The sequence below is a fragment of the Xenopus tropicalis genome, chromosome 2, assembly GCF_000004195.4.
Source record: "Xenopus tropicalis strain Nigerian chromosome 2, UCB_Xtro_10.0, whole genome shotgun sequence".
In the NCBI taxonomy this organism is placed as follows: Eukaryota; Metazoa; Chordata; class Amphibia; order Anura; family Pipidae; genus Xenopus; species Xenopus tropicalis.
Genome location: NC_030678.2, coordinates 117,938,795 through 117,958,245, shown reverse-complemented (window position 1 = coordinate 117,958,245; position 19,451 = coordinate 117,938,795). Strand labels below are relative to the sequence as shown.

General features: G+C 37.7%; 1 protein-coding gene across 1 annotated transcript in view; it reads right to left on the bottom strand.

Moving 5' to 3' along the window:
- fam155a (family with sequence similarity 155 member A) overlaps positions 1-18,656 on the bottom strand; it is a 247,739-nt gene extending 229,083 nt beyond the window's left edge. Inside the window, exon 1 of the mRNA XM_031897043.1 lies at positions 16,737-18,656. Coding sequence (XP_031752903.1) covers positions 16,737-17,468 — 732 coding nt within the window. The 5' untranslated portion in view covers positions 17,469-18,656. The remainder of the gene's footprint in view (positions 1-16,736) is intronic.
- Positions 18,657-19,451: the final 795 nt, after the last annotated feature.

Sequence of the window (19,451 nt, the reverse complement as noted above, 5' to 3'; positions counted from 1 at the left end):
AGCTCCTATGAGTGCTGGAGGCCTCAACCATGAGTGAAATGGGCATGCAAGAAGTGGAAAGAGTGCTAAACTAGAGCGACTTATAGCTTATTTGAGTTTTAATGTACAGTAGGAATAAGGTCAGGGGTGTGTAGCAGAGGAATTGTTGAAGACTAATAAAAAGATTTCTATTGAACAGGGCTATTCCACTGGAGGCTCGAATGTGGACCGGATGTGATTTTTATGGCTCCCAGTCAGCTCAGAGTCTCCATAGACTTCACTATTTTACATCATCATTTTAACTGAATCTGGCCCTCACAATTTACCATTTTTTTATTTTTGTTTTAATTTTTTTAAAATACGTGCTACCATAGAAGATATAACATATGAAAAAAAATCTAATAAACTGATTTTATAAACATTGTTTCAGTTGAAAATTGCAATCATATTAGAGGGATAAGTTAAGTGATTTAAAAAAATCATTGTGATGTACACGACTGACAAACACTTTGTTAATGTAAAATTGCCAGCTGTGAATGGTTGACTGCATCTGAGCTAGGACAGTGCACATGCAGTTTTGGGGATGAAAGCTTTCTGCCTAGGGACTTGCATATATTTTTCTTTTCAAAAACATGGTTCAGCCTGTCACGCTGCCAGCCTAAGCTGCCAAAGGAAAAATCCTAGAATATTGCAGAGTACTGAGTGGGAATAATGATAGTCTGTAGTAGAACTGTGTTTTCTTATAATAACCAATCTCTAATATCCCAAATCCTATTAGTAATAATTATGAATAATTTATAGTGATATAACAAAAACTGAACCAATAAAAAGAATTATGTATTAATAGCGCTATAACAGATGGGTAAGGTCTCTAGAAATAACACACTGGAAAAAGCAAAGAGGCAGAAATACTAAATGTGGGTTAAGTTTTTTTTACTGAAAACTTATTTTGTCATATAAGATGAAATAAACATTTATGGATTTGGCTTTTTTAACCATTTATAATGGAAAAATGAAACAGACAGCTTTCAGCAATAATGATTCATTCATTCTGCTCACTTTATGGTGCACTGGTGCAATAAAGTAAGTAAAAAGGGTCCCGTGTGTGAAGGCATACACTGATAGGCAGTTGGTAAGATCTGCTCATTGGGCAGTTTTACTAGATCTTTTGACCTCATACCTGAACATTTTTTCCCTTCATCAAAGCAGCATGTCTTTATTGCACAAAATAAAGTTGACAAGGGAGCAGGGTAGATAAAAATCAGCAAACCCTTTTTTGACCGTGATAGCAGATGTAACGCCAAAAGATTGTGTGGAAGCTGCAGCTCTGGGTGCCAAAAGAGGGAGAAGATGTAAGAGCCAAAAGTGTGGCCAGATCTACACATTCTATAATATATAAGTGACAATGTTACTAGATTAGCAGATCTTTGGCCAAATTAATCACTAGTGATGAGAGAATCTGTTGTATTTTGCTTCAGCAACAAATTCACAAAATTGCTGAAAAGTACGTGAAACCTTGAAAAATTTGCGAAATGCAGCTACCACACTTTTTTGATGCGTCCCAGACTTTTTTGATGAGACCGCAACCGCCTATTTTCTGGTAAAGCTCGATCTCTCTATTTACTGTTTTCCAGTAGTGAATTTTTTCGCCACACATGGATTTGCAGCAAATTGTTTCCAGCAACTTCCGGGAAAATTTTGTGGCGAAAAATTTGTCGCACAAAAATTTTTTTTGTTGCGTGTCAAATTGGGCGCAGTCGTGTCAAATGGGGCACAGGTGGCAAAAAATATATAAGCGGGCGACAAAAAAATAGACGCGGGAGACAAAAAAAAAGCCGCGGGTACTTCTAAAAAGAAGTTTCAAAGCCAGAAAACCTTTGTTTTCTTAAATCACAACACAGGGATAATATATGTGTATATATAGTTATATGTATGTGTATATAAAGTATACAATTATAGTATTCCTTTTAGATAAGGGCCACTAATCAAATCTAATTTTCTACTGTAAAGCCAGCTAATATCCTGAAAGAAGGCAGAATTACATGCTTTATGTGCCTATACCATTTTGAAAAAATAACATAAATTGATCTTCTAAACATTACGCGTTGTTTTTAAATGTATGTACATATAGTTGAAAGTGTTCCTTTAATTCAGCTCTATATAGTAGTAGTGAATATATAGCACACAAGTGTGAAATAAATATACTGTAATCAAATTGATACCATGTGCCTATTTACATTCCTTTTAAATATAACGATCTGTTTCAAAGAAACAAAGAAAAATGACAGATGTTCAGAATTTCATGTCTGATTAGAACGCTTGCCTCACTACTATCTTTTGTTATCATTGCTGACAGGAAATTAATTATTGATAAAAAGCTCCTGAATAATCATATGTAATCTGTTCCTTTTATTTTCCTCTGTTACAATAAAATATTTTTCAGTGATAGCGCCAACATCTATTTGCACTTAGAGTCAGTACATCCTTTTGGTTACAGTCGTCCTAGCACAGACAGAAAATAATGAAGACTTAGGGCTCCAGTGAGGGATATGACACTATAGAGGGCAGACTCACTGATTGGTAGGGGCAGGAGTTAAAGGAGAAGTAAAGGTGGAATCACTGGGTGGAATCGCCCGGGGTACATGCAGGAGAGAGATCAAAAAGCCAACTTTTTTGTTAAACACAGCCAACACAACAAAAGAAGATGGAAGAGGATCATTGGCCTGCATGTACCCAGGGCTGGTGCATTTTTTTTGCTAACAGGAGCACCAGCCCGGGGTATCAGGTATGTGAATACAATTACTGAGGGGTACCTAAGATATTAATTGAAACTATAGACAACTTTTGCTATAGAAGAGAAAGAAAGAGAAAGAGAAGAGAAGATGGACTATAGGGGTTAAGTGGTTGGGCCACTGACACTGGATCTCAACCTAGAAAACCTTGTAAAAAGTGGAAACTTGCATGTGACCCATCAGATCCCACCCTAAAAACCTGCATGGCCTCATAGGACTTGCAATAGGTCCAATGAGAATAGCAATAACACATTACTTTACTTTATACCTGCAACAGCCCATAGAAGAACAGTGGATTAAGCACTTTGAAAAACAAAAAAAAAAAAAACTGCAACAATTGTTTTCAGTTGCATAAACTAAACTGGGTCTTTTTTTAAACTGCAAGATAGCTCTTCTTGCTTTTTCCATGTTTATTTTTACAAACATTTAGTTAGAGCCTAAGCCTGGTATCTAACCATTTTTAAAGAAAAAGATCAAAAACACAGTGACCAGACCAGTGAAGCAAAATACTATAGGGGTTATTAACAATGCTGGGGGGTGCAAGTACAAAACCTTAGAGTGTAATAAGAAGTGGGCACAAATGGTCCTAGAATGAGCATTAGGGGCTTGAGAATTCATTAATAAAAGAGATAGTTCACTCAAAATATGCATTCATTAACAAATGCTATTGACACATGTCTACGGTAATGACAAACAGTTAAAAAACTGAATATACACACAACATGTAACAGATTTTTACAAAGATAATAACAAGTGTATCTACATTTGTTATTATCTTTGTAAAAATCTGTAACATATTGTGTTATACTAACCCTCAGCTAACCCTCTGTCTCTGTTATGCTCATCCTTCCACCGGGTGTGGCATCTGTGTGCTCACACCAGGAACACCAGAGACTCTCTAATTAAAACTTAACTAATTCTATTAACCTGACTGGCCATAGGTTGACATGTCAAGTTCTGATAGGCCAGTGACCATTAAATTAATCTGAGGGAGTAGGGCATTGATTTCCAAGGCAGTCTATTCAAGAATCTGGACAATGGAAGGTGGGAAATGCAGTTTGGAGGCAGAAAGGTCTGAATTTTCAACTACTACTGGTCAAAACACAAAAGGATTATTAGGAACACCATACTAATACCCTTCTCTGACCTCAAGCATCAACAAGGCATTTTCGCCCACAGAACTGCCGCATACTGGATGTTTTTCCCTTTTCACACCATTCTTTGTAAACCCTAGAAATGGTTGTGCGTGAACATCCCAGTAACTGAGCAGATTGTGAAATACTCAGACCGGCCCGTCTGGCACCAACAACCATGCCATGCTCAAAATTGCTTAAATCCCCTTTCTTTCCCATTCTGACATTCAGATCGGAGTTCAGGAGATTGTTTTGACCAGGACCACACCCCTAAATGCATTGAAGCAACTGCCATGTGATTGGTTGATTAGATAATTGCATTAATGAGAAATTGAACAGGTGTTCCTATAAACCTTTAGGTGAGTGTATATATATATATATATATACAATATAGACTTAGGGGAATATTTATTATAGTGTGTAAGCCAACATCACCGGTGATGTTGCCCATAGAGACCAATCAAAAATTAAATTTGAACGGTCACCTACAAGTTAGAAAATAAAAGCACGTGATGGGTTGCTATGGGCAACATCACCAGTGATGTTGGCTTACACACTATAATAAATATGCTTCATATTGTTTTAAATAAATATATGGCACAAGCAGATCTCAAGCAGAGGTAAGATGCAACAACCTGAGGCACTGGCAATGAAATTTTATGGCCTTTCAAATGTTGTTTTGAATTCCACTAAACTAAGATGCCAAGTACAGCTTTTCTCAAGAGAAGGAGCAGGCATCATTTATGCACCCCAAACACAGGCACTGTTTATATTTAATTAAGTTATAATAATGTATAATTATCCAACAAACTACCCACTACTAATATTCTGCACACTGCCTTTTCCACCTCATTTACAGTTCTGACACCTGGAAGCTCTTCATATTAAATTCTTGCCTGACTTGATGATATTCTCTGCATCTATAACTAAAGTAGCAGCACAGTGTGCATTATATTATTTATTATGTAAAGAGGACATGTGCTAATTGTATGTAAATAATTTTGCCACATAAAAATGTATACCTAATTAAACATAATAATATAGTATATATATTATAAATGTTAGATTAAAACTGTCTCCCTAACATATATGTTACTATATAAGCAGGCTTTAATGTGAGGAATTTGACAAGTAGGCTGTATGAGTTGGTTCAGACTAATTGTAGCTTGCCCTCTGAAGAATATACAATTAACCAAGTCAGGGATCCCCAACCTTTTATACTTGTAAGCCACATAGAAATGGAAAAGGTTTTGGAGAGCAACACAAGCATGAAAAAAGTTCCTGGAGGTACCAATGACAGCTATAATTGGCTATTTGATAGCCCCTATGTAGACTGGAAGCCTACAGAAGGCTGTTTGGCAATTACACTGGCTTTTTATGCAATCAAAGCTTGCCTCCTAACCAGACATTTGAAAATAAACGCCTGCTTTGAGGCCACTGGGAGCAACATCCAAAGGGTTGTGAGCAACATGTTGTTCATTAACCACTGGTTGGGGATCACTGCTGTAAGTGTTAGCCTACAGAGGAAATCAGTGAGGCTACTATTAGTGGCACCTAGAACTTACAGGGTAAATCTGACTTATGTTGACTGCCTGGCTTTGGAACTGTTTAGTTATATTTAGGTGTCATAAAATGAATGCACACTCATTGTAAATTAGATTTTTAATCATGGGAATCATTATATTTATGATTCATATAAATCACCTGATAACAGTAATTTGAGACTACAGATTCTCACTTATGTCATAAACGCCACAATTCCCATTAATAATGGGAACCTACCTGAGACAATTCTTTGTATGTGTGTTTACATTTTGGTGGAGTTATTATCTGATTCATATATAGGGGATGGGGATATATACTAAGGGAGACAAAGGAGGTAGCGGATAAAACACTAAACAATGGCAGGTTTGAGAGTTTACAATAGGGAATATTAATCTAACACATAGAGATATATAGATATACTGTATATATATATATATATGCTTCTAGTCCTAGATGCAAATCATGTGTTGCACTAATGATATTTCTTTGTTTGCTCAAGTAACAAAAAACAAATCCTTTCATTTATTTATTTTGACAGTTTGTTTTACATAATTGATTTCAAGAATAATTTAACATTCACTGAATGTTTGGTAAACAATGGAACACTTGGGGATTATTTGTACTCTTCTTTGATCAAATATTAACTACCAACACAAATAAAACAAGAGTGTAGGTTTAAAAATCCACTCTTAGCTATTCTGTTTCTCCATCGTAATCTCACTTTATTCTTGTCACTAGCCAGCTCTGTTTTACTGCAACTTGCAGCATCACTTGATAACTGAGAATTTTTGTTTAGCTGCCTATTTATCCTGACACTATGGGGAATGGCACATCGAGAGATTCAGGATATTTCGTCCACTGCATCAAATGTGAGTGAAATTTTCCTCCATTGCCCACAATGACAAAAATACACCTTGTGGTCTGTAAAGCAGCCTGTGGGGTTCTGAATAATATTTCAGAGCAATATAGATAAAGGATGATAATAAACTAAAACAAATGCATATAACCGGTACCAAATATCTGGCTGCATTTCATATTACTAGTCAAAGTCCTTTCAGGCAAAACACACCAGAGAAGACATCCTTGTCAGCTGGCACTTGCCATACACAGGCAGATTTAAGGTGCCGATCGACAGATCGACAGAACTCACTTATGCGGTCCTCACGCTTCTATCACCTTCATTGTAATGCAATCATTTGGCTCTATGGCCAAACAATCAGATTAGAATAATACTGCCCACCTTAGATGGGCATATCGGGGGAAAGATCCACTCATTTGGTGACTTTGCCAAACAAGTGGATCTTATAGTGGATGCCGCCTTTACTAGCCTTTTTATTAGACTGTCCAGATATACTTAAAATAATTATGTTATTCACATATACCAATGGGACATGAAGGCAGACTGAAAGCTATAAAAGTCACTCTGTAGGCCTGTATATGGCCATACAATGGATTTCGCTTTTCACATTTTGAATATGCAAATAAACAATGTGATAGTTAAAATGGATACTGATAGGAAAGGGATGCTTACATGCAAAAACTTAAGTTACTTAAATCTACCTCATGGCAGGCAACTAATAAAATGTTGGCAATGATCCCCAACCAGTAGCGAGTAACATGTTGCTCATCAACCCATTGGATGTTGTTCCCTGGCCTCAAAGCAGGTTCTTATTTTTGAATTACTGGCTTGGAGGCAAGCTCTAGTTGCATCAAAACCAGATGTACTGCCAAGCAGAGCCTCCTATAGGCTATAAGGGGTATTAGGGGTTGTTACACATTATCAAGTAGGAAATTAGGTTTGTATTTCATATAAGCTGATGCTACATGACTGATTAATAGACCCTGATGCTAATTACACTCTTTCAGACATATATATTTTATTTATACTGTATATTTGAGTTGATCCTTGAGCTCAGGTAACTGACAGCAGCACAGAGCATGTGCAGTGAATCAGCAGAAAAGAAGATGGGGAGGTACTGGGGCATCATTGGAGGAACAGATCTTCCCTGCTAAAGGGCTGTGGTTGCCTTGGGCTGGTACAGAAGCCCAAAACATAATGTACAGGTATGGGATCCATTATCCAGAAACACATTATCCAGAAAGCTCCGAATTACGAAAAGCCTGTCACCCATAGACTCTATTTTAATCAAATAATTCTGATTTTTAAAATTGAACTAAATAAACTAAATAAAACAGTACCTTGTATTTGATCCCAACTTAAATATAATTAATCTTTATTGGAAGCAAAACAATCCTATTGGATTTAATTAATGTTTTTTTTATTTTTTAGTAGACTTAAGGTATGAAGATCCAAATTACGGAAAGACTCCTTATCCGGAACATTCTGGATAACGGGTCCTATACTTGTACAACATTCCTAACCTACTTCTTTAGATAAGCTTTAGTTCTCCTTTAAGGCAGAAATACCTCTTATGTCAGGGCCCTAACCAATGCTGATCTTGAAGAAGTGAATTTTTTTTCACCCCAAATACCAATATAATTAGAGTACTTATTACTAGTGATGAGCAAATTTTTTGCCAGGCATGGATTCACAGTAAATTTCCGCATTTTGCCATTGGCGAAAATTGGTTTCGTGCAACTTCCGTGAAAATTCTCAGCGGAAAAATTCATGAAAAAAATGTGTTGCGCGTCAAATTGGGTGCGGTCGCGTCAAAATTGGGGGCATGTGCATAAAAAAAGGGAGTGGGAGCGTAAAATGATCATATAAATGATCCCCAGGATATTTTAAAGTGAATCATACAGGCGAGTAATGCACAGATACTAATTTATTCAGTGTAAAAATTTAGCCATGCTACTGTACTTTCACAACATCAACGAAACAAGCTGCTTAATTTTTTTGGACTAATTATTATCCAGAGGGCTAATTGGATACTTGGAGGAATAAATTAATACATCCCATGGTAGTTCTGACCTAATAAAGATAATTTGTAATAAAGCTTTTTTTAAATATTGCTGTTTGTGATTCCATTTTTTTAATTCATTTACTATAGAGTGTTATTCTAATGTAATTTAATTAACTGTTATAATTCGTTTTCAGAACCCTATTACGTTAGTCTCAGCTCTTTAATATCAAGCTTTAATGCAGATTTTTTTCATAATATAAAACAAAGCTTGCATAAATGTAAGATTCACAGGAAGCGAGCTGGATCAGTGTCTATGTGAATCTAATATGTTAATAATATAATTCCTAGTAAAAGCGGTAATGAAAGTAATAAAGAAAATCTGCTAATATACTAATATTATTATTTTAGGGCCAGGTTTCCAGGTTATATTGATTTAGATAAACAATATGAATACTGAATGCTTTATACTCAGTGTTGAACCTAAACTCATAGGGGCAGCTGTGCATAAACAGTTCACAGAATGTGCTTCTAAAACATTATCCAATATACAATAATATAAATAAAGGTGTTAAAATGGGTGGTTCACCTTCAAGTTAACTTTAAGTATGTTACAGAATGTCCTTTTCCTACCAACTATGCAAAACTAGCTAGCAACTATGGGTGAAGCTAGCAATATATTGGAAGGTCTGAAGTGATAAAACACAGCAACCTTATATGGTCACCTGGATGGAAGCCATTTTGTGCTGATTCAATTGTTTGGCCCTCAGATCAAAAGACTGGATCAGCTTAATTTGGCCCAGTCTGTAGGTGGCAAAATCAAGCAAAATGTACAGCAAACTTTACATTGCACATAAAGAAAAAGCGCGATAATAATTATATATAATGCACTTTCTTCTTTGGGGAAGAGGTATTCTTTGGTTTCATCATTAAAGGAACAGTAACACCAAAAAATGAAAGAGCTTTAAAGTAATAAAAATATAATGCACTGTTGCCCTGCACTGGTAAAACTGGTGTGTTTTGTACAGTAACACTACTATAATTTATATAATAAGCTGCTGTGTAGCCCTGGGGGCAGCCATTCAAGCTGGAAAAAAGGAGAAAAGGCACAGGTTACATAGCAGATAACAGATAAGTTCTGTAGAATACAATAGTGTTCTATCTGTTATCTGCTATGTGCCTGTGCCTTTTCTCCTTTGAATTGCTGCCTCCATGGCTACATAGCAGCATATTTATATAAATTAAAGTAGACTTTCTGAAGTAAACACACAACTTTTACCAGTGCAGGGCAGCAGCACATTATATTTTAGTTACTTTTATACACTTTCATTTTTTGGTGTTACTGTTCCTTTAAAGGGTTTTATCTATACCATAATTTAAAACATATACTGAATTAAATTAATACATTTAGAGATGAATGAATAATTTTTCTTTTTAATCCTAGGGTCATATGGTTGACTTTTGTCACTTTAGTATAATGCGGGCACTGATACTCTATGGCAGTCTACAAATATTGTAGCTATTTAGCTGTTAACTTCTTCTGCTTTGCCGCCCTTCACTTTGCAATAAGACGTTTTATTTTATTGCTACAATAAATGACACAAGTAATCAAGCACTGACTGTAAACAATGAGTAAAGAATAAATCGGAGAGGGTCTGAATGGAAACATAAGCAATAAAACAAAAAATATATATATTTAATCAATCTGGTTTCTGGTTTTCTGGGTCAGTGAAGACCAGGTAAATAGTTCTTTACATTACATCAATCTGTACCCAATGAATGTTTTTTTTTGGAGGGAAGGATACTGAAAACAATGTAATGCTAAGAAACTTTATTAGATACTAAACATGTTTTATTATTTGAAATGTAATTGCAGTATTCTTTAGTCTCTTGTCCTTGAAATCTCTGCACTGCTGGTACTGACAACACACACACACACAGCTATAGGGCTATATATTTATAGATACTGATCTAGAATGTAAGCTCTTGCGAGCAGGGTCCTCCTCCTATTGTCTCCAAACAATATCCAAATGTAACTGTTAATAATTTTTTGGTAATTGTTTGTATGTACATGTTAACTGTTGTTGTTTACTCTGTAAAGCATTGCACAAAATGATGGTGCTATATAAATAATAATAATAATCTAAGAACCTTAGTTAATGCAGTTAGACAGTGTCCAGCAATTACCAATCATGCCTCTAGGCATATTTATATATAACTAATCCTTACTGGAGGAAAAATAATCTTATTGGGTTTAATTAATGTTTAAATTATTTTTTAGTAGACTTAACTATGGAGATCCAAATTATGGAAAGATCCCTTATCTGGAAAAACCCAGGTCCCAAGCATTCTGGATAACAGGTCCCATATCTGTACTCTGATGCCATGCAGAATATACAAGTGGAAAGCTCAGTGGCTTATTTGTAAATAAGTAGCTCTACCCTTATATAGATAAGAACAATAGATACAGTAAGTTATGTTTCAACAATCAATCTGTCATTCATTTTATTGAACCAAAGTAAGCAGCTTGACAACTAAACTGATTATTTACTAAGCAAAAAGGATAAAATCTCCTGGCCATGAAAAAATGACACTGGCTTTATTGCAAATGTGTGGAATCCACAATTTTCTGAATATAAAAATTTGCATGCCCCATAAAGCACAGGCAGATATAAATGTACGAAAGCCAGGAGTCCTAGATAAAGAGTCAAAGGAAGAAGAGGCAGAATATAATTAGAAATAGATTACTGTATGAAAACAAATGCCCAGAGAAAGTGAGATAAGATAGAGAAAGGGATAGGAGGTTAACCCTATCAAATTTAGCAGCAACCAAGTAACCTACCAGCCACCCTTGTATTCTTTTTAAACTGGAGGTAACAAGTTCAATTAAATATACAATGTTGCAGAACTGACTACCGCAGCTCAAATTACACACATATGGTTACATTATAGTCTAAATGAGAAATAAGCAGTACTGAAAATAAAATACATTTCAGAGCCTTGCACATAGTCCCTTTACTTAGAGTTATATGAAGCCACTGTCAAGTAATGGTCATTTTTTATCAAACTGGTTGCGCTTATTGCTCCAATGTAGAATTGTTCAAACAGCTCATTTTATCTTTTGGTCAAGCAATTTGCTGTAAGAGTAAATCAAGGGAAATAAACTCTATAAGCAATGCCTGCATCAGAAAGAATTACATCATGTAAATGCCATACCAGTACAGAATTTCCTCCTTGTGCCTGACCCATCTCTTTACAAAGCAAATGAGAAATGATTGTATTTATAAGAAATGCAATGCAATGGCCAGCATATCCCCCTCAACATGTTTAGGTTTTGCATTGTTTTACTTCACCATTTGATAAATACGCCTCTAAAAATCCCATAGCAATGAATGGGAATGGGAGAGTGGGGGATTTTAGGGGCAGATTTATCAGTGTGTGAAATTAGAGCTCACAACATGCTCACAAACATGCTCTAATTAGCTATAATTTCACACTTTGATAAATCTGACCTTTTTTGGGTTGTTTTTCTGGTATGCTCTTTTATGAATTTGTTTTATTTCCTTCAAAGGAGTTCAGAATAAAGGGGTAAGAAAAGAAACAATGATCTAAAAAAGTATCCAGGAGCGAATTACTTACTCACAAACACATTAGCTCTTCATCTGAATTGCCAGCAATAGCAAATCCATAGTTTAAACAATTCAACATTTGCCAGAGCAAGCAGCAGCAGGTAGTTCAGCAGTGTAGTCCTGTTATTTGACTTATCCTGAATGGTGTTAAAAACTGGTAGATGTGACACGCCTACTAGACATCCATATGAGTACAGAGTGTTTATTTTATGTACAATTGCAGGTTGAATGAGACAAGAGTGGCCTATCTGACCAATTGTCATTTTGCTCATTGCTCCATTTTGGAGTGCATGAAAAATTTAATTGTAGTCACTAGCTCTGAAATTAAACTCCAGTCAGCTGATAAAGGCCACCAGTATTTTACACTTCCCATGGAAGCTAACTTAGAGCTTAGGGATAAAAAAAAATCCAGCTGAAATGTCCATACATTAGAGCTGATAGACAATGCCCCTGCAGATACCTATGAGATTGCTCTACACTCTACATCAGGCATCTTCCGGAAGACATCACATCTAGTGCACAGTGAGCTTTGGGTGCACCAGTCATGCAAAGGTGCAAATGCCAATTAGAGCAAATGCAGTTCTTGTTATTTTGTGAATATGTCAGTAAACTCTGCAGCACATATTGTAATTCATACACATGATAATGAAGAACCTGCTTATTTTTACTCAATATTTACTACAGCTTAGCAAGGTTGGTATTACGTCCACCATGGTCCAGAGAGAAATGTACTATATGAATAGCATGAATGTAGCACAGAAAGCATTTTCTGTTACAAAAATAAATTGATCAATAACAAAAAAGTCTCAATATAAAGACCAAGTGTACGGGGGATTAACCCACTGAGTAAACCACAGTCCATTCGAGTATTTAAGATAAATAGAAAGCCAGCTACTGTCACAGAGAATAATCCCAGTTAACGAGTCAAGTATAAAATATATCACTGAAAATGCATTTTATTTAAAGTTCTAACACAGTAGTACATAGCCAAGTATATGGTAATCAAATGTTTAACCAAGTTTGCATGAAACGCTTCTGAAAAAATACAGATAATGTCACAAAAGCATATTCAGTAATTTGTGTAGCTTCAATAAGACTTTAAAGGAACAGTAACACCAAAAAAAAGAAAGTGTATAAAAATAATTACGATATAATGTACTGTTGCCCTGTGCTGGTACAGCTGGTGTGTTTGCCTCAGAAAGACTACTATAGTTTATATAAACAAAGCTGCTGTGTAGACATGGGGGCAGCCATTCAAAGGAGAAAAGGTACAGGCACATAGCAGATAACAGATAAAGCCCCATTATATTCTACAGAGCTTATCTGTTATCTGCTATGTAACCTGTGCCTTTTCTCCTTTTTTCCAGGTTGAATGGCTGCCCCCATGGCTACACAGCAGCTTATTTATATAAGCTATAGAATTGTTACTTTAGCAAATACACAAATATACCTTTCCAGGGTAACAGTACATTATATTTTAAATACTTAAATACACTTTCATTTTTGGTGTTACTGTTCCTTTAAGAAACATAAAGACCTGTGGATTTTTCAGGAGTCATGTGAGCACAGCAAAACACCTGGAACTATAACAGAAAATCTAAAGCAACCTCAGTATATATTATATCACCAAATGTGAGCATTTGGCCATACCTTGGGCTGAATTTCAGGCATTTGACTGCCACAACATAAGCCTAGCTCAAGATAATAAAATAAAATGATTCCTTGTTTTGCTATTTTATACAATACTTTGCACCCAGGCCTTTAGAGGTGTTGATATTACATTATTCAATACTAAATAGCACTACAGCATGTAGATGGCGGGAAAGAGAGAAAATCTACCACAATTCAATGTTATCAGAAAAAAAATGAGGGTAAGTGACAATTTCATTTGAATCTGAACAGGAAAAGGGGGGAGAGTTCAGTTACAAAATCTGATACAAAGGTCTATATTTGCCATTTTGCTTTATTCATTTTTCTCATTTAGAACCTAAAACGCATGCTTAAAATGTATTGAGAATTACATTAAAGGTGCATTCAGTGTAAGTGTTGGTAATAGAATGCATGTCTGTGTCACATTCTTTGTGCTAAACCTGATTTCCAGCAATGTCAAAGCAATTTTAAATCACATAATCCACAAAAGAGAGCATGCAAGAAACACTGTAGCATTTTATACATCAGTGGGCCTATTCAACCATCTGGCCTACAGGTTCTTTTTATTATTAAATATCCTAGTGTGCAGAAAGTCACAATATTTGATCTCAAACTGATATTTTGACATTTTGTGTATATTTTACGTATAAATGTTCATGTTTTAGTCACAGAAAGAATGTTTCAACATTGAAGCACAGATGCCTTTTTCAAAGTATCGGCAACCCCCTTGGTTTTTAAACTGGATATAGCATGAAGAATGAACATAAGTCATTCATTTATAAAAACTGCTCCTGAGATTCAAGTGTTAGCTAAATCATAATCCCTTTATTACATTATAAGTAGTATATAAATAGATAGTATATAAAAAGTAAATAGTAAAAAAGTTGAAAAAATCAACAAACAAAGCCTTTTCCATTCACTGAAATGCCACCTCCCAATTTCTGCTGCCTGCATGCAATCGATTTTATAAATAATATCAAAGTTTATAAAAATATCTGTATATTCATCTGCCACATTCTGACTCTATTCATTGTCTCTCTTACAGCTTTGCAAAGACAGGAAGAAGATGCAAAAAACACTCTGAAGATTTTATCTGTCATACCATAACAAACTATTATTATCCCTGCAACATAGAATGCACACTGACTTTAATAGTTCCAAATGTATAAAAGGTAATTGCACCACAGATGTTTCCATTGAAAGGCGCACATGGTACAGAAGTTCCACTAGATCAGGACTACTACTCAGTACAAGCTCAAAGTACATGCATATCTTTAGGGAACATTATTCAAACGCTTAATCACTGAACATATGTACACAGTACATTTAGTTTTGTTCTTTTTATCAAGAATTTAATTCAGTGTTGATATGCCTTTGGAGTTATAAAAAGGTTACTTTTTAAAAAAGAGAAAGTTGGTAAAGAAATGGATACAATGTATACACAATTATTATACATAACTATTCCAGTAGCGATTTTCAACTTGTAAGCTTGTCACTGCAGCTGTTGATGGACTGCGACTACTTGACTTGTTTGGAAACAGATAAAGAGCCCAAGATTGAAAAGCCTTTCATGTGTAGGTTTATAGAGATGTGCAAGAAACAGCCTAAAAAACTGCATTAACTGATGCCCATAATTGGCAAATAGAATCCTTTTCAGCACCCTGGACAGCGCATAGAACATTTTGGCCTATACAAGTCTATGTAGTGTCACTAGATACATTTTTGGATTTGGGATTGATATCAGCTGGAAAAATATAATCCAGGCACTGAATGGTTATCATTCAGGCACTGAATGGTTAAAATTCCAATTAAATAGTGTTTCACCAAAACTACATTCCTATATCAAAAATGTACCTTTACTTTGCTGCCAAAATATGCATCAACAAACATAAGTTGCAGGGGATTCCTCATGGTGTTGATTAGGAAACAAATATCAATAGATTACTGCAGTCTACTACTTCTGTTGAGTATACTAAAAATTTGGAATATATGATGGTTTGAACAGCAAACCCTGTCCATAACCATAACCAATCTGTTATGATACAGTTTCCTAATGAAGACCCTATATGCACACCATGCTTTTCTCAATGTACAGCCAGAAACACACATATAGGCCTTCCTCTACAATTGCACAATAAAGTACCAAACTCACAGTTTAGCTGCCGAATAATAATGATCATACAAGACAACTCTGCAGGTCTAATACCTAATATCTCTGGTTTACTTGTCCTTTACTCAGCTGTTATCAGCCCATCTAACCTCAGGTACATTTTTGATAAGTGACAGCAGCTATTAAAACGATTCTGATTAGTACAGGTCCCGCAGGGCACCACGATAAATTAATCACGGACCTAGAACATTTAGACATTCGGTGATCGCTCCTTCCTGCCAATTCAGAAGCCCAGAAAGCTGTAAATCCAGCGTGTCCTTGAGCTATAGAATGACATGCTCTGTGCCACTGATACAAGATCAACCTGATCTCAACACATACAAGAGTTTCAGTGTTTAATAATAAAGGATCTAAGGTCACCCACATGACAGAAGCACAGTGCAGCATTGACTGCAAATCGACTGCAAGGAACACATTTGTATTCAGGATGAAGCCCTAAATTGCTGAGCTATCTGTCCACTTAGCATAGCCGGTGTGCAACCTGTGATATGAATCAATAAAATACTGTCTTCTTGTCCTTTTTGCTCTGACACAGGGGAATAAGGATATTTCGGTAACGTTTGGCCATTATATAAACAGAAGTGGGTGGAAATAATTTATTCTCACTAGAGTTCCAGAAGCAACAAGTTAACCTTAGTGTGAACACTGCTACAATGCCCAGTACAAGCGACAGCAAAGCAATACAGAACAACAGTTTAAGCTCAGCTCATCAACAACCAATGAAAAGCCCAAGGAGATGGGATGTCTCTGGCGCTTAGGCCAAGCTCAAGTTTTCCAGCTGAAGAGCGTTGGACATTTCTCAGTGAAAAATTGCGCATCCACATAGAACAGGGCTAAGAGGAAACCATATAGGCACAATTATTTTCCCAAGTGATAGCCATCAATTCTCAGAGCCCTGATCATCACAAGCAGCCACATAACTTCAGCCAATGGCTGTCCAGAAAGAAATGCAATGGGGTAGCAAACCAGCGTCCTACCTTGCATTCTTCAGAGCAGGATCTTACAGAATACTCGTCCGATTGCAAATATTTCTGTAGCAAAACCTCAAACTCCTCATATTTCTCCTGAGCGTGCTGGTCGTATAGTTGGTAGGCTTGGACGCATTGCCTGCACCCAGCTACATCCCCTTTCTCCACCACATCCCCACTACAGTTGAATGTGTCCGGATTTGAGAATCCAAAAAACAAATCCGAAAGTGTATAGGAATTACAAAACGGTAGGTAAAAATTACTCATGTTGAAGTGAGTGGGCTTATTCCTTGCCCCCTCACTCAGGTTCCTACAGACAGATTCTGCATCATCGACACTAAAACATTGACCAAATGGACTATGTGGGTAAGACGCTTCTAATAGCCACAAAGGTTTGGTAGAATTTCCTAGAAAAATAGCTTTTTTGCCTTTTCTGAGGCTCTTTTGAGATGATTGAAGGGTAGGTGAAAGTGAATGTCCTTCCACTGATGGGAATTGATGAGCCATACTGGGTAACACTACGGTGTCCTGCTCTTTGTCTCTGGTCCTTGTCAATGTGGCCTCAGCACAGAACCACAAATGATCAGAAAGCAGGACTGTGAAAAACAAGAGAGATGCTAAAGACAGTCGCCATTTCTGAGCCCTCTCTGAATCAGTAAAAGGTTTTTCGTTCTCCCGGGGTGCAAACCAGATTTTTAAGCTGTCATCATACTGCCGACACATCCAAGCACCCTTGGTCATATTTTGGGAAGGCGCTGCTGTGGCTGACTCCACCGTGAGGGCTCCTTTGTCAGGGTCACCACAATATTCATTGACTTGGGGGTAGGTTGGCTTCTCCCTGGTTACCTTGGCTTCCTTTGCGCTTGGCACAGCGCTTCCCTACGGCAGGATTGGACTTCTCGCAGTGCTGATGCTCATCCGAGCTAGATCCATCCAAGTAATGGGGCACAGGAAGAGTTGAAGCCAGCAGCAGGCATTGTCAGATCGCGGTTATCCATAGCGCTCCCACTGACTGCATGTCTTTTCCCTTCCTCCTGCTGAAACCGCTCCTTTCCCGCAAAGCACTTTCATCAGCCTCCCCCTTGCTCTGGCTGACGAGCCGCAGAACGATTTCAACAGATCGCACTGGCGACAGGCTTCAGCCTGGCGTCTTTTCTTTCGCGAACTGGGCGGAATACCCTGGGTTTTGCCTCCTGATGGCCACAGTCATCTTGGTCCTGTGCTAAGTTGCCGCCATCTTCGTCCTGGAACACTTTTTGGGGGGAGCTCGCTCTTCTGCGTCATCCCCGGCACCGAGATCGCTCTATCCTGGCGCATTGGCAGCTCTGAGCTGTATGGGGAGAAGATCAAGAAGGAGCTGAGGAGGTGGAGGCAGAGGAGGGTAAAGGAAGGGGAGAAATGACTTGGAAAGGCACATGCATATCACCAGCAGCAACAGCCTTCTATGGAACTTATCGAAATCCCCAATCACCTGCTGGTGCCAGGCTGCTCTACATCATTGTGCCTGTTGCTAATGAAGGGGCTAGGGACGTGACAGCATTGATTCAGCACTTGGTGTGTTTATACGTTCAGCTCTGTTGGAAAGAAAAAGCTCATCTTTCTGCCCTTGCACAGATCCAGACACACACAGAGTGCGATCTTGCAGCAGTGGGAGGACGTGCATCTCGCTGTGTCTGGAGACAATATGCCATCAGGTGCTCTGGAAGAACAGAGATCTCATCTGAACCAGTGAAAGCAATAACATGTATTTATATGCAGTATATGGGCCGCCGGCACTGCGGGAACTGACACTGTGCACCTTGCGCTCCAGTCGCGGCAGATGGGTCGCTAACACATTCGCTTGCTTCTAATGCTGTGCTTTAACCCCTCTTGCTCATCATGCTTTAATAGGGTCTAAATTGTTTTTATTCAACTAGTATCTGCTGTTTTGCCTTATGTGCTTTATAGAGTTCCGCAGCGTTTGGTGTTCTGAGGCTTTCTCTGCAGCAGTCCCAAATCTCTACTGCCCCATAGTGTTAAAGTTTCACCAGTAGCAGAGCCATGGCAGGGGGTTTCTCTAATGCAACAGTTCTCTTGCAGCTTAAAGGAACCCTCGGCAGATATGGAGGCAACACGTGCTTACAGGAGCCTCATAGCCTCCCCCATGTACATGTAAAGAAGATGTACTTGCCCTTGCTAATGTTACCATAAACCCCAAGGAGACTTCTACTGACAAATTCCTCTGCTGCTCTAGGAAGGGTTAATCCGTGCTTTTCATTACAGATCTCATATGACAAATTGGCACCCCCCCCCCCCTTTCCCTTTTTCCAGGAATCTTCCCAATGCGGCTCTGAAGCTGCTGTTAAACGCTACTCCCAGCGTCAGCCGGCGGCAGCTCAGTATGGCAGCTAAGGGGCCGCTGGAGGTTGGTCGCCGTACTGGCGATTTGCAGTCTAGAGCAGGAGTCTTCACTGCAGGGGCTGTTCCTTATGTACAGTGCTGCACTGCCGCAGATTCTCTGGCGCTGAGCCCCCCGGTATATCAGCCTGATACAATCTGGAAACAGCGATACATGGCGCTCAGATGCGCTCAGATACCATATGCAAACACAGGTTCATGCTTCGACTCATTTCTTAAACATAAAAATGAATGTTCTGCATCGCCAAGAACCTTAAATTGACTATGATATTAGGCAGGATGTTAGCAATTGATGTATAGCCATCTGTACTGCAGTCCTTATTGTGG